The sequence below is a fragment of the Capra hircus genome, chromosome 10, assembly GCF_001704415.2.
Source record: "Capra hircus breed San Clemente chromosome 10, ASM170441v1, whole genome shotgun sequence".
Classification (NCBI taxonomy): domain Eukaryota; kingdom Metazoa; phylum Chordata; class Mammalia; order Artiodactyla; family Bovidae; genus Capra; species Capra hircus.
In genome coordinates this window covers 50,050,049-50,074,726 of record NC_030817.1, presented here as the reverse complement: position 1 = coordinate 50,074,726, position 24,678 = coordinate 50,050,049, and the positions used below count along the sequence as shown (strand labels likewise).

Sequence of the window (24,678 nt, the reverse complement as noted above, 5' to 3'; positions counted from 1 at the left end):
GAAATCTTGATAAACATAGATTTCCTTCCTCAAAACGACTTTTCACCATTAAATGGCTTAGTCCAAATGCTGTACTACATATATTTTCACATCTATTCACAATCAGATTAAATAAGCCTCATTTTATGATTAAAAATTTGAAGCACTAACTTAACAATAATTTGCTTTCTAGAAAAGTAAGATGGGAGTATCCAATATTGTAGTTACATATGTCAAAAAATTTAAATGTTTAATATGGACTCTTGGAACCTCTGCTCTTTCTTCATTCTACAGTACTTCTTTCATGCCTATATTACACCCCTGAAATAGTATTCAGTTTTAATACATTATGTATTAAAAGCAAGCAGCTGTTCCCAAATTCACCCTTTTGAGAGGGGACATGTTAAAGACACAGAAAGATATAAAACAAAAATCATGATAAAACAGAATATATAAATTGTTGAAATTTCCCAGATGATTTTTTTTTTTTGGACTGTGCTGTGTGGCTTGCAGGATCTTAGTTTCCGACCAGGGGTCGAACCTGTGTACTCGGCAGTGAAAGCAAAGAGTTCTAACCAATGGACCTTCAGGGAATTCCCTCAGATGATTTTTTTAGACTATGCTATGCATTTCTTTTGTTACTCAGAAATAAAGAAACAAAACTGTTTTAAAAGTGGAATTAGTACAGTCTTTTAATTTAGAAACATCACAGTACATTTCAGCTGTGAGTCCATTTGAAGTTTCAGAGACAGGACAACTCAAGAGTGACAAAGCAGCGTCTCACCTCATGTCATAACCAAATCAAAATCTCAGAGAGTGAAGAGGAACTCAGCAAAATATAAGCGCTGGGCTTTAATAATATATCAGTCTTCTGTTAACTTTCTACAAATGATTTAAAGAAGGGCTGTAATAAAACTCGAATTTAGAAAACACCGACATTTGTGAAATAATTGTATTATGATGCAAATTCATTTACATTGAAATTCCAGGGATATGTTAGCAATTATCAGCAAGTTGTTAAAGAATTCTATCCTGAGAATCTCATTAGATAGCAATGCAAACTACAGTTGTTATCATTCCGAGAACAAAGGGATCTTGAATGAGTAATCAATAGCAACTGGCAGAAAATGAGACATTAATTATGATCCTCTCTAGTGTTTTGTCTAAGACAAGATTTCATTAAATGCTTTGTGCAACCTGAATAGTTCCAAGTCATTACCAACATTTTGGACAATATATTAATTGGGGGAGGGAGCAGGAGGGGTGTACAAGGAAACAAAGTAAAAGAAAACCTGAGATGCTTCTATTTCTTTCCTGGGTCAATAAAAACACACCAGTCACCACTAGCCAACTGTGATGCTCATTCTTTTACAAGTCCCAAATCTTATAAACTCAACATGGTCTCTTGAAAATTTAATTATCATTTTCGATACTTAAAGCGTCATGCAGGTTTGATAGGATAATGACAGTCATCCATCAAATGCATCCTGCCAACACAATCAGTCCAATCTTTTTGCCTTAAAAAGAGAAAAAAGAAAGAAGAGAAGAAGCTACGTATGTACTATTAAGTTACTAAAACATGGCAATCTTAGCAGTTTAAGTTTCTTAATCTTCTTTAATTATCAGTAAACAAAAGGAAAATTTACCATCATATTTCATTTTCACTATTTTTTTTTTCCTCTGAAGTTTTCTCCTGAGTCCTGCATCAGCTGACAGATAACAAATAAGGAAGATCTGGGAGGTAGACTGATAAAGGCCTACCAGAAATAAAAGAACTATTTAAAAGCTATTTAAAAGCTATTTTAATACGTTCAGTATTTAAATAATTGTAAACGTGAAATAAGGATGACTTTCTTTTACTATTTTACAGGTTCCCATAAAGAGACCCCCCCCCCTCTTTCAAAAAATGCTATTAGGGATGTACTGAAGGCGGACTCTCAGGACATTAGTAGTGAGCATACTCTGAGCAAGTCTTCGCCTAAGTGAGCAGCTTTTCCAACTGTCTGAATCTAGAAACTTCCTTGATAAATAGGGCCCTTTGGAAGACTTCCTATAAAGATACCAGTATGCCTTTGGGCCTTTTCTTTCATGAACACAAAGGAGGCAGCTATGTGAGATGCGAGCTACATTAGAAGGACAAGATAGAAGGAAATATCATTTCTCTCTTGCTTCTGTGGAAATGGTGTGACATAATCCTAAGATTTTCAGCAGAATTCTAACACTCTGAAGCCACTCTTCTTTCCCTTTAATGTTAGGCTTTCATATCCAGTAAATAAGTGCACCCTCTTCCCCATCCCATGTATTTCCAAGAATACAATTAAGAGTAACACAAAATCCAATAAAGTACTAAGCTATTAGTTAGGTATATAATATTTTTTGACCTAAAACATTCTATACTGGACATCTTTTTAAAAATTAAAACTTTCTGTTTTGGAATTTTCAAATATAAACAAAATTAGAAGAAAAAAATATAATGAACCATTCTTTATATATCTTTTACCCAGTTTCAACAACTTTTAGCATTCTGCTGTTTGTTTCATTTATTCTACTTCCTCTCAGTTACAACCCCCAAACCGACAACAATCCCTTACTATCATATAATACCCAGCCTGTGCTCACCTCTTTCTTCACTTTTTCCCCCAGGATAGTGTCTCATCTTTAGCCATATTTAACAGATTCCTTTCTACTGAAATATGTTTACAAAACAATAAAATGATTTTTTGAAACAATATTCTGAAACAGTACCATATTCTGAGTAGCACCAAAAATTAGGAAGTTTTATGGCAGAAATAGAAACAAAGAGAACAATGACTTTTCCCTCTGCCAAGTTACCTCTACATAATCTAACTCTCTGTGGCCTTTTAAGAGAAGCAGGAAATTAAAACTGCCTACTGTTCATACTTCAGGATAAGACATTCCTCCCACAGAACAGTTTACTTTACCTCTGTTCCAAACAACTCACAAAGCCCAGCTCACCCTGAAGGCACCTGATGGCTTTTTACCTTCACCAATATGCTCTTTCTTGGATTACAGGATTTTGATTCAAACATTTTTTGAATGCCTACTGTGTGGCAGCCACTGTGCGTGCCCCTTTCACATATTCGTTCATTAGTGAATCTTCTCCTGAGTAGCTTCAACAGTTCATCCATCAGCCACTTTTATGTCTTAACATTCCTATTTCCAAGAATCCTCCATCACCATCAAATATCTACTCCTGAAAAGGTGTTGGTGTGAGGAACCACTTGACTTCTAAAATCTTTAAGTTCAATATTCAGTTCTGACATAACCTATTCTTAAAGCACCATCACTTCCCTATTACTTACAGAACCTGTAAAACATTTATAAACAAAAACCTCAGTTAACAAGAGTTGAGAAATGAGATGGGAGGGCTCTCACAACCTGTGATGATAACAGAACCCAAGGGGAAGAAGAAAGATTTTTCTTTCCTAAGAAGGACTCAGCCAATGAAAAGCCATGAACTCTTGTTTACTTTTAGCCCTCCCAATTTCCTTTTCTCCCTCTATAAAAGCATTTTCCTTCCCTGCTGTGGAAGACTTGCATACGGCTAACCATGGTTACAGATCCCGAACTACAGTTCTTTGCTGATCCCAAATAAATCCATCTTTGTTGGAGAAATATGTGGTACTTTATTTGTTTTGGGCCAACATTTTGATGGCCCATGGAGGATCACAAAAGACCTCCAACGACTCTGGAGCTGATAAGCAAACAGGTGTGGTACCCACAACTGAATCCATTGTGATGATTTTCTTGCTGACCCTGAGGTCTGAAGGTATGTCTTTCTCCTGGATCCATGTTCTCACCCTCTTTGCGTTTGAAGGTCTCCTGGCTTTATCTGGGATCTATTTTAAGGTTTTACTTTTCTGGTTAAGGCTTTGCTCTATATATGAGTACTTGTTTGGCACTTCAGTCTGATTTTGAAAATGGACTGATTCAACTAAAGCTGGCTGAGAAGCCGTCCAACCACTGCTTTGGTAACAGGAGCTGCTTCACTGAAACCACATCAGTTCAGCCACTGGCCCCTTCCTATGAGTGCACAATTGCACTCATCTCACATGCTAGTAAAGTAATGCTCAAAATTCTCCAAGCCAGGCTTCAGCATTATGTGAACTGTGAACTTCCAGATGTTCGAGCTGGTTTTAGAAAAGGCAGAGGAACCAGAGATCAAATTGCCAACATCCGCTGATCAACGAAAAACCAAGAGAGTTCCAGAAAAACATCTATTTCTGCTTTATTGACTAGGCCAAAGCCTTTGACTGTGTGGATCACAATCAACTGTGGAAAATTCTGAAAGAGATGGGAATACCAGACCACCTGACCTGCCTCTTGAGAAACCTATATGCAGGTCAGGAATCAACAGTTAGAACTGGACATGGAACAACAGACTGGTTCCAAATAGGAAAAGGAGTACATCAAGGCTGTATATTGTCATCTTGCTTATTTAACTTATATGCAGAGTACATCATGAGAAACGTTGGGCTGGAGGAAGCACAAGCTGGAATCAAGATTGCAGGGAGAAATTATCAATAACCTCAGATATGCAGATGATACCACCCTTATGGTAGAAAGCGAAGAAGAACTAAAGAGCCTCTTGATGAAGGTGAAAGAGGAGAGTGAAAAAGTTGGCTTAAAGCTCAACATTCAGAAAACTAAGATCATGTCATCCAGTCCCATCACTTCATGGGAAATAAATGGGAAAACAGTGGAAACAGTGGCTGACTTTATTTTGGGGGGCTCCAAAATCACTGCAGATGGTGACTGCAGCCGTGAAACTATAAGATGCTTACTCCTTGGAAGGAAAGTTATGAAGAGAGCATATTCAAAAGCAGAGACATTACTTTGTCAACAAAAGCCCATCTAGTCAAGGCTATGGTTTTTCCAGTGGTCATGTATGGATGTGAGAGTTGGACTATAAAGAAAGCTGAGTGCCAAAGAATTGATGCTTTTGAACTGTGGTGTTGGAGAAGACTCTTGAGAGTCCCTTGGACTGCAGGAGATCCAACCAGTCCATTCTAAAGGAAATCAGTCCTGGGTGTTCATTGGAAGGACTGATGTTGAAGCTGAAACTCCAATACTTTGGTCACCTGATGTGAACAGCTGACTCATCTGAAGAGACCCTGATGCTGGGAAAGATTGAGGGCAGGAGAAGAAGGGGACGACAGATGGCGAGATGGTTGGATGGCATCACTGACTCAATGGACATGAGTTTGGGTAAACCCTGGGAGTTGGTGACAGACAGGGAGGCCTGGCGTGTTGCAGTTCATGGGGTCGCAAAGAGTCGGACACGACTGAGTGACTGAACTGACTGACTGATTGACTGGCTGGGCTCCTCCAGGACAAAGCTGTTTCCTTAGAACTGGATGATGTAAGTTTGCTTGGTGTTTGGGCAGTGTGAAAATTATTCTTTTACGTTAGAGAAAAACCTGAGGAATGGGATCCTGGTTATTTAAATATTTTTATAATGTTTAGATTACGACCTCCTCTTATAAGAAGTCCAGAGATTTTATGTTTAAAAACCTGCCTCAGGCACATTTTAAACTAAATGGACCAATATAACCAAATGTAATTGTTATTATGGAAAACATATGAAATCCCCAATTTTAATTTCCTTAAAACTGAATTTGACAACAGCTTAAAAATTTTGAGAACTGAGTAGACTACCTATTTTAATTGGTATTCTGAGGCTTCCCACTAAGATCAGAAGTCTGAAATTGCCTCTCTGCAAAATAAGATTTTAAGGTAATATTTGTCAAATTTCCCTTTTTCTCAGAAACTCTCCCTATTCCCTTTTCTTCTGAACTTGTCAGAACTTATCCCTTTAAAATTAAGCCTTCTGAGGTCCAGAGGCTAATTTCTTATATTCCCTGGACCAAAGGTGAATTGGGAGCCACCACCAATTACTTTTCCAAAGTAACTAAAGATCTTCACAGGTTTGCAGAGGAATTTAATATAGTCAATCAAACTTATCAACCTGGTTTCTCTAATTATATCAGCTAGTTTTTATACTTGTCACTGACTCTGTACTTAAAACTGTTAATTGGGAACATCTTAAAAGGTCTTTGGAATTACAAAAGGTCTCTGGAAGTCCAGGTCACTAACTGATTTATTGAATCATCAGGCTAAGGCAATCTCTAAGTGACTTCATCAAGCAATTCTTGGGGCTTTTCCAAATCCTGCTGATAAGAATAAAATTCAGATTTGTACACAAAAATATGACGAACCTCTTTATGACCATTACAACTGACTTCAAATTGTTTAAAAAGAAAATTCTGGTTTTCCTTCATATGTTGATTCCACCTAGGGAGCTTTTAACTCTAAAACAGGCTAAACCAGGAGCTTTTCCTTCTACTAAAAGAGACCAGAATAGAATGGGAAACTATCTCCACTCCAGATTTAGATAATCTGATAAACCAGCTCTCTTGCACTTTAGACAAACCACATAAAAGGAAAACCAACAAAATTACTGATCTTCAAGTGCAGCAAATCAAAGTTCCTAAATAAAATAACAGCCCTCCTAGTTTCTGTTATTATTATAAAAAGGAAGAACATTGAAAAAGACGTTAAGTTCTTTTAGCACCTTTAGCTCTCTAATGAGCTTTTCCAACATCCTGCCAGTTCTCAATGGGAGGAACTACAGGGGCTTTCCCCAGTTCTCCCCTCTAATCATCTTGGGAGAAATGTTTCTCAATATTTGGGCTGAATCTCTTCCAGTACTGACACTAGAGCCACACTCTCAGTGCTCAACTCCACTACCTGTGCTTCAGAGTACTGAGACAGTTCAAACAGCAAGGCTCTCTAGTGAACCTCAAGAGTTCCTGTCTCTCAACCTATTCCCATTTGTTTAGGCCCAACAGACAGAGTTACATGCTCTTACCTGGCCTTGTACTTTAGCCAAGGACACAGTTGCCAATATTTGTAATGATAGCAGATATGCGTTCAGAGTACCTCATGATTTTCAAATGCAGAAGCAACATGGCTTTCTTACTTTCAGCAGAAATAACATTTAAAATGTCCCCTAGGTTTAGGGATTATTGGATGCAATGGTTTTACCTGCCACTTTAGTTTCATTAAGATTATGGGGCATTCTAAACTGGATTTGCTGGAAGCTGAGGGAAATCACCTTGCTGATATTTCCAAAAGAAATGCTGCCCTCAAAGGCATTAGCAGAAGCCAAATCTCTGTTATGGTCCAAAGGGATACTCCCCCAAATGAGTTAGGAGTTCAGAAAAACCTCAGAAAAACTGGTTAGGAGAACTCAACAAATGGCCTCAGAAAAGGAAAAACAAGTTTAGAAATTCAGTAATTGTTAGTCTGATAAAAAGAGAAAGCTCTGATTTGGACCAAAAAACAAACCAGTCCTAGTGGAGAATCTATTAATAAAATTCCCATTCTTTACCACTTCACATGCATTAAGTTAGTCTACTGACAAAATGATAGCATTCCTGAATCAATACTGGTAGGGAAATTCGAACATGTATTGAAATAAAATCACATAGATGAATGTTGGTAGTAATTTCTGGTCTCCAACCTCAGAGGGATCATCAATGCCACTTGGAAAGCTTTTCACTTGTCATTAGAGAGCTCATGGAATTAGAAGAAAATTTTAAAGTCTTTTATTTCAATCAAACAACAGATGCTCTAATCCCTCTAGCTTAAAATTTTCAGTAAAGCAAATGTCTAGCTTCTGCTTAAATACAGCCACTGAGAGGGAAGTCATTATTTACCAAGGTTGAATATTCCATCCTCTATGACTGGGTTCTTTGGTAGCTCAGATGGTCAAGAATCTGCCTGCAAGGCAGGAGACCCAGGTTCAATCCCTGGCTCAGGAAGATCCCCTGGAGAAGGGAATGGCTACCCACCCCAGCATTCTTGCCTGGAGAATTCCATAGACAGAGGAGCCTGGCGGGCTACAGTCCATGGGTTTGCAAAGAGTCAGACAGGATTGAGCAAATTTCATTTCATTTCATTCTAGGAGAACATTCCTTCTCATACTAAGTTAAAATCAGAATTACTTTGTCCAAAGTTTTAACCTTAAAAGTTACAGAAAAAGCCAAATTATGCTAAAATATCTGAAGATGCTTTTCAAATTACTGGTGTCCTCTCTTAAAACTAAATAGCCTTCTGTCCTTCAATCATTCTCTATATGCTAGAGTTGCAAGTTACTTTAATATTTGCAAATTCTTCTCTGAATAGTGTTTACTTATGCCTATTTCGAAATAATTTGCTCAGAATGTATACAATATCAACTTCCTTGTTCTAAATATGTTCTAGTAATTTAGCCTAAAGCTAAGGTCCCTATAATTAGGTTTGTTGTTATGTTAAAAAACACCCAACATGCTCTTTGAAACAACTAGCTTTAATTAATTCTCTAGGGGAAACAGTAGGCTTGGCTCTATATGCTTGGCTCTATAAGATTGGCTCTTTATGAAAACCCTTATTTGCTTCATTGTCAGAAATATATACCTGTGATGGAATATTATACATTATCCGTAGTACGGTCAGTTCAGTTAAGGACTGGATAGAAAACATTTAACTTTTGTGGGCCATATTGTCTCTGTTCTAACTACTCAACTCGAGTTTAGAAGCCAAAAAGAAACCATAGCCAATGCACAGATGAATAAACATGGTATGTTCTGATAAAATCATTCACAAAAAACCAAAGTGGTAGAGATATTTGGCTGGAAGCTGTAGTTTGCAGACCCCTGGTCTAGAGCATACCTTTCTAGGTTACCTGACTCTCATTCTATGGGAGCTATTTTACAACTCTCTAAATTGTAGATAACTTGTAGCAATGAAAAATAATTCTTATATGTATATCTGAAAAAAATTCTGTCCAGTAAAGAGATGAATAACATTTCTCCACCCTCAATAGCTCTACCTCCTCCAAAGGAAAAAAAGTTTTTCCTCTATTTGAATATTAATTTCCATAATTTTATCAATGAATGTGTCTGTTTTTGGATTCTCCTTTGAACTGGTTCTAATACCTTACAGATTTCTTCACCGATGAGATAAAATCTGTATACCTGTTGATTTTTATATCTACAAAAAAGTCATGATTTTATTTTTAAAAAATTATCTCTATCTCTTAACACCTGCAATGTGCTGTTATGTAACTGCTGCTGCTGCTGCTAAGTTGTTTCAGTCATGTCCGACTCTGTGCGACCCCAGAGATGGCAGCTCACCAGGCTCCCCCGTCCCTGGTATTCTCCAGGCAAGAACACTGGAGTGGGTTGCCATTTCCTTCTCCAATGCATGAAAGTGAAAAGTGAAAGTGAAGTCGCTCAGTCCTGTCCGACTCTTCGCGACTCCATGGACTGCAGCCTACCAGGCTCCTCGTCCATGGGATTTTCCAGGCAAGAGTACTGGAGTGGGTTGCCATTGCCTTCTCCAGTTATGTAACTAAGATCTATCTAAACTACCTATCCCACTGTTCTTGATATGTAGCCTAGAGTAATTCAAATAGTTTCCTTGTTGTCATTTTATAAATTCTCTTGTAAATCGTAAACCTACAGCTTAACTTTTCTAAGAAACATCTGTATTTTTTAAATCACGCCATGTGTCCAATCCCAAGCCCTTAATCTTTGTTTAGGTATTCAAGCATCATCCTTTTAGTTCAAACATCTTACACCTTTTCCCTAAATAAACATTCCATTCAAGCCAAGCTAAAATGCTACTGTTCTGAGAAAACACATTCTCTTCTTTTTTCATTCCAAATACATCTGTTCAAAAGGTATTCATTGAGAGCTTCTTGTTTATCAGGCACAGAGAGAGGACCTGAAAGTAATAAACAAGAAGCCACTGACTGCCTTCACAAAGTGGATAGTTTTCCTGGGAGAAAATCAAGGAAAACAATACAATGTGTAGAATATTACTGTCTCTATTTTGTAAGTCATATTTTCTCTTTGCCCAAGATATCTTCCTGTTAACCCTGTCAAATTTTATCCATCCAAGATCTTAAGAGTTTATACTTTCTTTGCAAAATCTTCTCTGTATCAATATCACATTCTTTTCTTTCTCTTCTGAGTTCTAACTTATATCTATGCTACTTGAGATTTAGTATGGATCTTTTAGTTAATTTTGTGTGTATACAGTTGGTCTTCTCAATTAGTTTGCAAGCTTCCTAAAGATTAATACCAATTCTTTTATTCTGTTGCCTGGCCCAGTTCCCTTCACATGAAAAAATAAGCAAATACTTATTGATAAGATTCTGTATCTTTTAAGCAAGTTTTGTAATGTGTGAAGTTGTCTTTTTTTTTTTTTTGACATTTTTTAACCAAGTAAGAAAGAAGTGTGAGAAAAAAAGATGAAGTATTTAAATTGTAAGTGAATTTGGTCTGCATAAAACAGAAGTGGTAATAAATTTTTGTGAATTGGAAATCTATAATTTCTAAGGACACAATAGTCCTTAGAGAATGAGAATATTTTTACAAAAAAAAAAAAAAACACACATTGAAAAAAAAACTGGTCAATAAAATGTTAAAATACAATGAACACATTACCACTGTGGGATATAGATCGGTATAACAAGTCCTATTAAATCAGTGAAAACTCCCATTATTTGATTAAAAGCACATTTGAAATAAAGCAAATCATCTAAATACTTAAGGAATTTATTTTAAATTCATAGAAATCTATAAAAGAACTACCCCAAACCAAACTATATCTAGAGATTAAACAATTTAAGGACACCAAAATAATTTAAAATGCATTAAAAATTCCATCTAAACAACTTAAAAACCTAATTTTAAGAATAAAAGGAGGAGTTCAGGATTGTCATTGTTATTTAGTCACTAAGTCATGTCTGACTCTTTCGTGACCCCATGAACTATAGCCCTCCATGCTCCTCTGTCCACAGGATTTCCCAGGCAAGAATACTGGAGTGGGTTGCCATTTCCTTCTTCAGGGGATCTTCCTGACCCAGGGATTGAAACTGTGTCTCTTACATTGCAGGTGGGTTCTTTACCAATCGGCCACGAGGGAAGCCAGAGTTCAGGATCCAACACCCCAAAATATGGTACTATGTGACATACTGAGTATTTTAAGCTAAGGAGTCTGGGAAACTGAAGCAGGAAGGTCATTCTGATGCCCTCCATCCAGACCCTAACCCGATTTTCCTTAAACAGTCTCTCCTCATGTGAGATGTGTACTCCCTACAACCAGAGAAAAGAAGCATCCTTATGTCCAAAATATAGGGATGTCAAGAAGAATCCTAACAAACAGGCTTTACTAAGTTTCCCCCAGTTTACAATTACCTCATACTCCTTAATATATATCATATTAATCCGTAATCGCCTATGCTTCATCAAACCTAGCATGAAAAGAAAGTACATAGGTCTGTTTCTTTTAGTTTTCATCCCTTATGAAGGCTCCCATTTATGCAAAACTTATATTAAATAAATTTGTATGCTCTTCTCCTGTTAATCTTTGTCAGTTTGCTTTTCAGATCCAATCAGGAACCTTTAAGAGGACTGAAAGGAACTTTCCTCCCCTATAGAATTAAGACTTTAAAAAATATACTTATGGCTATCTTAGGCTAGATAATTACTCCATTCGTCTCATTCTTTAGGGATTTTCTATAACTATGCTGTCAGAAATCATTTCATCAAGTAACTGTTCAGTCTCCAAAACTGTCAGTTGTCATGGGCAAAGGAAACCTGTGCTTAAAAAAAGTTACTGGGGAAGTGAGGGGAGGAAGGAACAAAGGAAAAAGAAAGTAGCTACAACACAGGTATCTTTTATATAACAGCTTGTAGTCATGTCACTAACTAAAATGATCCTATTCTTGAAATTACCATAGAATTACTGCTCTAGAAGGGACTGGAAATTTGTTTGACTGTAGTTAACCCTGTCATAAAAAGAAAAACTGTAGAAGCCTTGGAAAGCCTTATAGAGTTGTAGGAGTCCTTTTAACATCCTGGATACCCATCCTTTGTTAGATGTACAGTCTTCTTTTTTCAAACCTATGCTTTTTAAAAAGCAGAAGTCTTTAATTTTGATGATGTTTATCATTTTCTTTCTTTTGTAGTTTTCTGTGTATTCTATGGAATAAAGTTTTGCTTACTCCCTAATTGAAGAGAGATTCTCTTCTATTTTTCTCTTAAAGCTTTGCAATTTTAGCTTTTACATAGGTCTAGGTCCACCTTGTAAAACTTTTGCTTTTAGTGTAGGAAAAAGACTAACATTCGTAATTACCCATAGGAATATCCATTTGTTAGTGCATCCTTTTTAAAAAATCTTTCCTTTTCCCATTGGAATACTTTGGCAAACACTGTTAAAAATCAAATGAACTGCGTTAAGTGTGGGTGCACTGCTGGGCTTTACTCTGCTCCAGTGTCACATTTCTCAGTCACAGCAGTATGGTGCTATTTAATTATGACAGCTTTGTGCTAAGTCTTATGTTAAATACAGTCCAGCAGCATAAATTCTCCACCTTCTTTCTTTACTTCTCCACATTGCTTTGGGTACTCTAGGTCATTTGTATTTCCAAACAATTTAAAAATTAGCTTGTAAATACCTATGCAAACACAAAAAATCTTGGTGGGGTTTTCAGTTCAGTCTAGTTGCTCTGTCTTGTCTGACTCTTTGTGACCTCATGGACTGCAGCATGCCAGGCCTCCCTGTTCATCACCAACTCCCGGAGTTTACTCATACTCATGTCCATCAAGTAGGTGATGCCATCCAACCATCTCATCCTCTATCATCTCTTTCTACTCCTGCCTTCAATCTTTCCCAGCATCAGGGTCTCTTCAGTGCTTCGCATCAGGTGGCCAAAGTATTGGAGTTTCAGTTTCAACATCAGTCCTTCCAATGAATATTCAGGACTAATTTCTTTTAGGACAGACTGGTTGGCTCTCCTTGCAGTTCAAGGGACTCCCAAGAGTCTTCTCCAACACCACGGTTCAAAAGCATCAATTCTTCGGCGCTCAGCTTTCTTTATAGTCCAACTCTCACAACCATACATGACTACTGGAAAAACCATAGCTTTGATTAGACGGACCTTTGTTGGCAAAGTAATGTCTCTGCTTTTGAATATGTTGTCTAGGTTGGTCATAACTTTCCTTCCAAGGAGTAAGTGTCTTTTAATTTCATGGCTGCAGTCACCATCTGTAGTGATTTTAGGGCCCCTCAAAAAAAAAGCCAGCCACTGTTTCCACATCTATTTGCCATGAAGTGATGGGACCAGATGCCATGATCTTAGTTTTCTGAATCTCAGCTTTAAGCCAACTTTTTCACTCTCCTCTTTCACCTTCATCAAGAGGCCCTTTAGTTCTTCTTTACTTTCTGCCATAAGGGTGGTGTCATCTGCATATCTGAGGTTATTGTTATTTCTCCCTGCAATCTTGATTCCAGCTTGTGTTTCATCCAGTCCGGCGTTTCTTAAACAGGGTGACAATATACAGCCTTGATGTACTCCTTTCCGTATGTGGAACCAGTCTGTTGTTCCATGTCCAGTTCTAGCTGTTGCTTCCTGACCTGCATACAGATTTCTCAAGAGGCAGGTCAGGTGGTCTGGTATTCCCATTTCTTGGAGAATCTTCCAGTTTGTGGTGATCACACAGTCAAAGGCTTTGGCATAGTCAATAAAGCAGAAACAGATGCTTTAACTGGGATTATATGCAATCTACACATCAATCTAAGAATTAACACTTTAAGAATATTGTCTTCCTATTCATGAACATGGTACATTTCTGCATTTGCTGAGGTCTTTAAAAATTTCTCCAAGCAGTGTTTAATAATTTGGCAGTTTTCAGTGGTCTTGTATATCTTTTAACATTTACTCCTAAAGTATTTAAATAAAGTTTCTTAGCTGGTACTGTAAATAACTAGTTTTCCTTTTTTTTTTTTTTTTAACCAAAAACTAAGCTGTTTTTCACAACGAATAAAATGTTCAGATCTTAAGTGTCACTCAATCAATTCTGATGAATGCATATTAAGACACACGATATTTCTATTACCTCAGAAATGTTACCATCACAGGAGGATTTCCAGTGGCAAGCACTGATTTGATTTTTTTTTTATTTATTATCAACACAGGAGTTTTGCCTATTATTGTTGTTCATATAAATGGAGAGACAGCGTATTTTTAAGATTTGGTCTCTTTCACTCAGCGTAACATTATGAAATCATTGTTGTTGTGAGTTGCTCAGTTGTGTCCAATTCTTTGGGGACTGTAGCCCACCAGACTGCTCTGTCCATGGGATTTTCCAGGCAAGAACACTGGAGTGGGCTGCCATTTCCTCCTCCAGGGGATCTTCCTGACCCAGGGATCGAACCCATACCTCCTGTGTCTCCTCAATTGCAGGTGGATTCTTTACCTGCTGAGTCATTGGGGAAGTCTATGAAATCATTAGATCATTCCATTTTTTTTGTTGAATAGCACTCAATGTATGCACATAATACAGGTCATTTATCTACTCTCCTGTTGATCAACATCTGTGATGTTTCCAGTTTTTTAGGTTATAATGAATAAGCTGCCATGAATATTTTTTTTTTTAGTTGCATCTTGTAGCATGCAGAGCTTCTCTTACCAAGGATCAAACCTGCACCTCCTGCAGTGGAAATATGGAATCTTAGCCATTATCAGGGAAGCCACTGCTATGAACATTTTTGATGAAAGCTTTTGATGAACAACTTTTTCTGGAAAAATGCCTGGGAACAAAACTGTTGAGTCATGGGGTAGTTGCATATTTAACTTTAAGAAACTGTCAAATAGTTTTTTAAAGTCATAGCATTTTATAGTCCAATTAGCAATTTAAATTTAGCTTTAAATTTTTTTAGTTATTCTGTACAAGGTCCTAATGTATAGCAAAGGGAACTATATTCAATATCCTGTAACAAACCAAAATGGAAAACAATATAAAAAGAATGCAAATATGTCTATAACTGAGTCACTTTGTTATCAGAGACTGGCATAACATTTTAAGTCAATTATATTTCAATAAAAAAATTAAAAAAATAAACCAGCTATTCTGGTAGTTGTGTATTATCATGTCACTGTGGTTTTAATTTTCATGTGCCTGAAAGCTAGTAATATGGAGCATTTTTTAATGTGCTGATTGCTCATTTGTATATCTTTTGTAAGTGTCTACTCTGAAAATTAGATTGCTTCTTTCTTATTACTGAGTTATGAGGGATAATTATATAGTCTACACTTAAGTTCTTGTTGCTAACACTTTCTCTCATTCTGTGGCTTTTCTTTTCCTTTTCTTGATGGTGTTCTGGAAAGAACACAAGTTTTAAATTTTAATTAAGTTCAATTCATCAATTTTCTTTCATGTTCTATACTTTCTATATCTTCTGAAAAAAATTTTGTCTTGAAGTGATACATTAATCTATATTTTTCCCTTGCAGCTTTATTATTTTAGCTCATAGTTAAGTCTATCTCAAATTTACATCTATGAAATAAGGTATGGCTTCCTTGGTGGTTCAGTGGTAAAGAAACCTCCTGCAATGCAGGAGATGTGGGTTCAATCCCTGGGTTGCGAAGATCCCCTGGAGAAGGAAATTGCCAGCCCACTCCAGTATTCTTGCCTAGGAAATCTCATGGTCAGGGGAGCCTGGCAAACTATAGTCCATGGTGTTGCAAGAGCTGGACATAATTTAGCAACTAAAACAACAAAAGCAAATGAAATAAGTTAAGAATTGAAGGGCTTCCCCCCTCAATATTGATATACAGTGTTCCAGCACAATATATTAAAAAGAGATGCTTCTTTTCTTACTGAATTGCTAGAATGCTCTTATCAAACATCATTTTCCATACAGGTATGGGTCTCTTTTTGGACTCTATATTCTGTTCCGTGATCTATTTGTCAGTCTTTATATGAAAACTACACTATCTTGATTACTACTGCTTTACAGGAAGTCTTGGGCTCCCTTGTGGCTCAGCTGGTAAAGAATCCGCCTGCAATGTGGGAGACCGGGGTTCGATCCCTGGGTCGGGAAGATCCCCTGGAGAAGGGATAGGCTACCCACTCCAGTATTCTGGCCTGGAGAATTCCATGGACTATATAGTCCATGGGGTTGCAAAGAGTCGGACACAATGGAGTGACTTTCACTTCACAGGAAGTCTTAAAGCCAGGTAAAGTCCTTCCTCTTTTCTTCTTTTCAAAGACTATTCTGGCTCTTCTTAATCCTATACTTTTTCAAACCAACTTTTAAATAATCTTGTCAATATTTATAAAGAGCCTACTGGGAGTCTGACTGGGACTGCATTAAATCTATAGCCCACTGGAACTAAAATCTAAATGATATTATCTTCCAATTCATAAACATGGTATACTTATTTAGATCTTCTTTGATTTCTATCAGCAATATTTTATAGTTTTTATTGCTGAAGCCTTATAATCTGTTAAATTTATCCCTCAGTATTTTATACTTTTTGATATAACTAAATACTGTTTTTTAAACTGAAGTATACTTGATTTACAGTGTAATGCCAATCTCTGCTGTGTAACACAGTGACTCAGTTACATACATATACATTCTTTTTTAAATATTCTTTTCCTTTATAGCTTATCACAGGATATTGGATATAGTTCCCTGAGCTATAAATTAGGACCCTGCTGTTTATTCTAAATGTAACAGTTTGCATCTACCAACCCTAAATTTCCAGTCCATCTTTCTCCCCCTCTCCTCCCCCTGGCAATCACACTATTCTCTGGTGAGTCTTTTCCTGTTTCATAGATAGGTGCATTTGTGTCATATTTTAGATTCTCCATATAAGTGATATCATATGGTATTTGTCTTTCTCTTTCTGACTTACTTCACTTAGTATGATAATCTTTAGGTGCATCCATGTTGCTGCAAATGGCACTATTTCATTCTTTTTTATAGTTAAGTAGTATTCCATAAATAGGAGGCACCTGCTGCTATGAATACAGAGGTGCATGTATCTTTCATTCTGACCAGTGTGAGGTGGTACTTCACTGAAGCTCTCATTTGCATTCCTCTAATAATTAGTGACATTGAGCATCTCTTCATGTGCCTAGTGGGCATCTCTAAGTCTTCCCTGGAGGAATGTGTATTATGGTTTTCTGCTCATTTTTCAGTTGGGTTGTTTGTTTTTCTGTCATTGACTTGTTTGTATATTTTGGAGATTAAGCCCTTGTGTGTCAGATCATTTGCAAATATTTTTCTCCCATCCCATAGATTGTCTTTTCATTTTTTCTTATAGGTTCCTTTGATGTACAAAAGTTTATAAGTTTGATTAGGTCCCATTTTAAATAATACTGCTTTGATAGTTTCATTTTCTAACTGTTCACTGTTAGCATATAGAAATCTACTCATTTTTTAGATTGGCTATGTAAGCTGTGACCTAGCTAAAAGTACATATCAGTTCTAGAAGTTTTCTTGATGATTCTTTATGACTTCTTATGTACACAGACATATCATCTGCCAATTCAGCTGAATTTATTCCTTTCCAACTTTTATCCCTTTTCTTATTACACTGACTAGAATACACAATCCAGGTAGTAAGAATATAAATTCTTACCTTGTTCCTAACAGGAAGAAAATGTTTAGTCTTTCACCTTTAAGCACGCTGTTACACTTAACAGCTAGAGATCTTCCCTGCGAGTCTTTTTATCAAACTGAGGAAGCACCTATCTGTGCTTAGTTTCCTGAGAGGTTTTATTATGAATATTTGATTTTGTTGAATAATTTTTTAAAAATCTTTCAAAATATTTTTCTCCTTAGTTCTGTTAATGTGCTGAACTACAATGACTGATTTTCAATGTTGATTTTCCACAATTAAGCTACTCTTTCACCACTGGTATGTACTACACCATGTGCATTTTGAGTACCAGGGTGCTGTTCATCTTATAAAATAAGGTGGAAAGTGTTCCCATGTCATCTATTTTCTAAAACAGTTTGTGTATGATTGGCATTAATTCCCCTCCTAAGCATCTGAAAGAATTTACCAATGAAACTATATGACCCTCAAATTTTTTCTGTAAAAAAACTGAGATGAATTCACTTGCATTAATAGATATTCAGTTCAGTTCAGTTCAGTTCAGTTGCTCAGTTGTGTCTGACTCTTTGCAGCCCCATGAACTGCAGCACACCAGGCCTCCCTGTCCATCACCAACTCCTGGAGTCCATTCAAACTCATGTCCATCGAGTCGGTAATGTCATACAGCCATCTCATCCTCTGTTGCAGAGCTATTCAAACTCTTGCTTCATCTTGTTCCCTTTCAGTAAGTAACTATTTCACCTAGGTTTCAAATTCATTAACTTATTCCCAACACTTCCTTATTATTCTCTTAATGTATATAAGACCTACAGTGATAATCTCTCTGCCACTTCAGATACTGGTAACTGGCTGTTCTTTCCCCACTTCCCTCTTTAATTAGTCTAGCTAGGAGTTATTCATTTCATGGATCTTTTCAAATAACTAAATTTTGGCTTCATTAGCTTTTTCTATTATTTGTGTAATATTACACTGATTACTGCTCTTACTTGTACTGCTTTCTCCCTTCTTTTTCTAACTTCAAAGGGCAGAACTTTAGGTCATGCACTGTAATCTTCTTGAATACAAATATTCAGAGCTATACATTTTCTTCAAGGCAGTGCTTTAATTGCATTAACAAATTTTGTTATCTTATTTCATTATAATTTACTTAGGAATACTTTCTAAATTCCCTTCTGATTTCTTTTCAAAATTATGGGTTATTTAGACATGTCCATGTCTAAATGAAACAGCCCGTTTCATTCCAAATATTTGGCATTTTTCTAGGTATCTTACTGACTTCTAATTTAATTCTTTTGCGGTCAGAAAAAATACTTTGTATGATTTTAAACTTTTTCAATTTATTGACATTGATTTAAAGATCAGCATACAGTTCAATCCTGTCAATTGTAACATCTACCCTTAAAAGGAATTTATATTCGTCAGTTGTTGGGAACAGAATTTTATAAGTATCAATTAGGTCAAAGTAGTTGACAGTGGTTCATTTAGTTCTATGTCTTTACTAAGTTTCTGTCAATTATTCTGTCAATTTCTGAGACAGAGGTATTAAAATTTTCAACTATGATAATTAATCTCTCTCTTTAATTATACCAATTTTTGTTTCCTTCATTTTGAAGCTCTGTTATTAGATGTATACACAGTTTATCATTATTTCTTTATGTACTGACTCTTATCATTTTATTATAATCAAATGTGGTATATAATGAGATTGACTATAATGGAAAAAGAAAATGGTAAAGAAACAAACAGTATGGGTAAATTTCTAAATAACTGTTTACTGAGATTTGAAAGTTAATTGCTATTTTTTCAACGGTAAATAACTCTGATGAAAATTAAATCTCTTGGGGAAAAATACAAGACACTGCCTCTTCTAGGCTGAGCACTTTAAATTAATACTTGTTTAAGAGGAATCAATGACAAACAGTCATAATCATACAAGGAATTTTTCATTTCATGGTGGCAGTTATTAAAATATTATATCAATCCACAGTTAATTTTTATAATTGATTTTTATTGGAATATAGTTGGATTTACAATCGGGTTAGTTTCAGGTATACAGCAAAGTGAATCAGTCATACATAAACATATATCTACTCTTTTTTATATTCTTTTCCCTATAGGTCATTATATAGTATTCAGTAGAGTTCCCTATGCTATAGGTCCTTATTAGTCATCTATATATAGTAGTGTATATATCTCAATACCAATCTCCCAATTTGTTGCCCCTATACCTACTGTTAATAAAGATGTTGGCTTCTATGCTCTGTGTTAAATTAAAAAAAAAAAATTCAATTGCAGAATGATCTATCAATGTTTCCAGTAATACTGCAACACCAGTTTCCTTTTAATGGCTCATCAGTTATGCAATTGCCGTGAAGGTAATATGAGCAGACTCATTTAGCAACATATTATTACATCATCTTTACATGAAGTAAGGCCCATCAGGCACTATTAAATTAGCCTGAATTTTTTAGTATGTCAGCAGCATTTTATGTACATTAACAGCAAAGTTAATGTTCCTTGGGGATTTTGTTGAGGAAAAGTGGTTTCAAAGTGGTGTTTAAGATATATTTGTGTCATATTTTGTAGCCACTATTTATATTTTCCTCTATTATCATTGTGTAATTAAGATTATTATGTTGCTTGTGAACAGGTAACACAAAATGGCAGCCAATTGTTTTCATGTATTCTTTTTCTTTGACCCATTATAGTAAGTACTGTTTGAAATACAGGGTTTTTTTTTTTTTTTAATGGGAGTGATACACTTTTTTAAACTCTTGAATTTTCTGTATTTACTACTTAGGCCTCAAATCAGCTGGTGTGATCCACGGTAATTTCTCCCAGCAACTGTAGCATAGTCAGAGCTAAGTAACAGTAATAAATAGCAAAGCCATTGTTCCATTCACAGTAAGGAAACCTTTTACTTAGAGACCTCCAGACTTCACTGATGTTATTTACTCTTGTTGCAGTATTATCTTCTCTACTCCGTGCTCAATTTTGGGCTTTCCTTTTGGGGCTCTGGCATTGCTTCTGTGAATTCTTCAAAAGCAAATATTTTCCTGATTTGAATATCTATAAAACTTCCTGATACAGCAATATCATTATTTTATATTCTATATATTCCCATAACCTCATTCTCTTTTCCATGGGCCAGCCTGATCTCTCCAACATAGGATAATTATTAAACAATGATCTTGTAGTTCCTTTCTTAATACTCCATATATGCTTACATTTGGGATATACAAAGGAACTGGGGTTCTCAAAGCATAATCCACAGTTCATGGGAATTAAAATCACCTGATGCATGTATTAAAAATACAAGTTCTCAGGCCCCTCCTTCACCAAACAAATTAAAATGAGAGGGAAGTAAGGAATTCTACAGTATCAAGCATGAGTTTAGAAGGCCTACCACTGGCTAAATGTATGGCTCTGAGGAAATTACAAAATACCTATGGAGAGCACTCAATTCTAACCTGCAAAATGGATGCTGTTAAAAGAATTAAACAAGGGAGTTCTCTGGTCGCCTAGTGATTAGGCTTTCACTGCCAAGCTGGCCTGGGTTCAATCCCTGGTTGGGGAACTACAGAAAAAAACAGAGGGGCATTAAATGTGTAATTCAATGCCTGGCTCAGTTAGTGCTCAGTAAATGATAACAATTGTTATTAGAATGCTACGCATCTAGGTTTAAATAATTGTTTTGATATGAGAATTAAATCTGATATAACACATTAATCATTGGTAAAAAGTTAATATTCATTTTTGCAAAATTGGAGAATTACATAAATGGAGCTAACCACTGATTCTAACTAAACAGTGATACCTTTGGTAAGGGAGTATTAAAAAAAGTAAGTGAAAACTCATTAATATAATCATTAACAATAATTTAATAGTTGTAGTTTCAAAGAGTTTACAATAGTTTTTATTCTCAAGTTTACAAGTAGTGTTAACATTAGACAAATGGTTCTCAATCTTCTTGGTTTCTTAAAAATAATATTAAGGACTCAGAATAGCTGTTTTTGGTGGGTTATATGAATTGAAAACATATAAAAGGTACATTTTAAAAGGTACATTCATTTTGCAAAATATTTTCATTTTCAAATGCATGCAGTTTAGCCTTCTGAGACTTACATACATAGGGGAAAAAATGTTAATTCTGTTTTCCAAATGAAGAAGGCAATGCAGAGATTGTATTTAAGGTTAAATGACTTGTCTTAGAACCACAGGTCAGTAACTCAGAGATGAGATTTGAACCTAGGTATTCTGATTCTGAATGGCACAATTATGGGATAGTTACTAAATGAAGTAGTATCAGGAAGATCTCCTGGAGAAGGGAATGGCAAACCACTCCAGTATTCTTGCCTGGAGAATTACATGGACAGAGCCTGGTGGGCTACAAACCATGGGTCTCAAATAGTTGGACACAAACTGAACGACTTAACACTTTCACTTTACTTTTCATTGTCACTGTGACAGTTAAGTGCCCATGTCTAAAGTTAAGGTGGGTCTTATGAAAAGCATGCAGACAGCAGAAAACACTTAAATGTATTCTGCCTTTCCTTTGTATGCTTTCTGGCTTGATTCTGATGGGAATCTGCAGGCAAACTGTGTATTTAGGATTCTCAGTGTAAAGATGTGGGGAAAAAATGCAGAGGAAATGGCCATTAGTAGAAATGCAACATGTTAAGGAATATGAAGAGTTGAAAGAACATTTCCAAGTCAAAGAGACTGGAGGAAACTCCAAAAATGGTTTCACTGCAGATTTGCAAGGAGGTCTTTCCAAGAATTTGTCCTCAGCAGGAAATCCTTTGTGTCTTGTCACTTTAGCAAAGCTATGTTATAACTAGCAGAGCTATATTATAACTACCCTTAAACCAGGCACCTGTCATGCTCTGCTTATCTTTGGCCCAAGCAGTTTTCACATCTTTGGATCATAAAACCTTGCCTCACCTGCGATGACGAAATGAAGAATAAGTAACAGATGACCATCAGACCTCCTCCCTAGCCTCCCCTTTAGTAATCTCATGGACAAAGTCTATGAACAAACTTGTGAACAGGATAACATCTAAGGGACTTCCCTAGGAGTACAGTGGTTAAGATTCCATGCTCCCATTGCAGGGGGCAGGTGTTCGACTCCTGGTCAGGGAATTAATATCTCACATGATGTCCTATGACCAAAAAAAAAAAAAAAGACTGCCTCTAAAGAAAGATCACAAGAAGTCAACAAGACTACATGCAGTGGAGAATGGCAATGACTCTGATTCCTCATCTCAATGATTAACTGAAATCAACCGACCCCTTCTTCCCCCTTTATAAACTGTCATGGTTGAGCAGCATCTTCGGAATTGGTTTTGGCAGGGAGATTCAAGTCTGTCTTCTCCCCAGACTGTCAACTTTCTGATCAAAAGCAACTTTCCTTTCTACCAACACCTGCTCCTCAGGTATTGATTTTCAAGTAGCAAACAGTTGGACTTGAGTTTAGTAACAGATTATGATGAAAATTAGTTAAGTTTAACATTAGTAAGTTTAACACAAGATAGTCAAGCCTCACAGAGCAATTTCATGTTCTTCTTGCAGTTTACCAGCAACACTGTTCTTTTTATGAGGAAATAAACAGACATCATTTTCAGAAATCAGCATTTTGTTAGATGGTAGGAAGGTAACTGGTACTTTGCCTCCAGTTAAAATGGAGGTGAGTTATGAAATTCTTTTGATGATAGAGAAATACAGTTTGGTGAACCATGGAATGGAAACCATTTCAAACAGAGGAGCAGAAAGAAAATGTTTAATTAATAAAACCCCACTACATTTAGTCACAAATTAAATGCATAAAAAGAGTGAAATAAACTGGATAAATTTCTACTTCCTCTGTTAATGTCTATTTATATGTTAAGAAATTATCTCACTGATTTTGTATTTATTAACTTACTTGACAGCCTGGTAATCCAGTATCTCTGCTGTACAAGGAAAATGAGCCTCTCTCTGACGTTTTTCCTGTAAATCAAAGAAAGAAACTTTTTATATAAAAATCTTCGATGACTGACACACAATCAATTCAACTTCTAGACCATTTATGAGAACAAATGATAAACAAGAATATAAAACCCAATAAACAAAATATGAATAGCTTACTGCCGTTTCAGTCATGTGACAAAATGAAAAAAAAAATTCAAAAGAATGGGTATCTATACAGCCAACACTATGATCCATATATCTACGAGTGAGCATGTTTTCCCATACTTGCTTCAGATTCAACATCTTCCCCCCTCTCTCCAAAATTAAAACATTATCGCTATAGTGCACATCTTACCCTCAGACTCAAAGGTAACCACTACCATAAAATTGGTATATGATTCCCATGTATATTTTGAATCTATTAGCATATATTAATGTACTCAAACAATACACATTACTATCTGTGTTTAATACATTTAAACAGATGGGATTACATGGTACATAACCTGAGATATACATTAAAGATAAGACATCTAGTTCATTAATTTTTGCTGCTATAAAATGTCCCAATATACAAATAAAAAGCACAGTTGATCTATTTTCCTACTGAAAAACAGAAAAATAGTTTCTACTTTTTCTGTTGTTATCATGAAGAGTGCTTAAATAAATATTCTTGTACATACTGTATACATACAGAAGAGTTTCTCAGGATAGACACAAAGAAGTGGAACTGCTGGATTAAAGGATGAACACATTCAACTATGCATTATACCTTTCTCTGAAGTTTTCATGCAGATGTATACCCTTCCCAGAAAAGAATGAGAATTCCTGTTGGGATTATATCTGCAGTTCCAAAGCTGATGGCCAAGTGTCAGGAATGGTATAGGCCAGCTCTAGAGGGAGAGCAGATGTCCCAAAGCGCTGACAACTGACAGCAGTGCTAATTTGCTTTTTAATACACAGGAGCTTAGTAGGTTTAGTAAAGTGAATTTTCAATTAACGTATAGTTTTAAACCAAACGGTCTCTCACAAACAGACACATTGCTTAAAAAGATTTCTGCAAGGATCACAATTTGATGTTAATATCAAAGATGGCAATACAAATAAACAATGATAATGGAAGAGCTGATTCTTTTTCTCTGTTTCAAAGTATAAAAAAAAATTAAATCTGACAAGTTACCCAAAATATTTAAAGTTACTGAGGCTATATGAACTTCACCATAACTGTACACTACACAATGAGATATTGGCTCGTGATTATA

The 24,678-nt window shown here is 36.0% G+C and overlaps 1 protein-coding gene across 7 annotated transcripts in view; it reads right to left on the bottom strand.

Moving 5' to 3' along the window:
- TCF12 (transcription factor 12) overlaps positions 1–24,678 on the bottom strand; it is a 390,660-nt gene that overhangs the window by 92,446 nt on the left and 273,536 nt on the right. For all 7 annotated transcript variants that reach the window (XM_018054262.1, XM_018054263.1, XM_018054259.1 and 4 more), the window contains one exon: positions 23,391–23,455. In XM_018054262.1, coding sequence (XP_017909751.1) covers positions 23,391–23,455 — 65 coding nt within the window. The remainder of the gene's footprint in view (positions 1–23,390; positions 23,456–24,678) is intronic.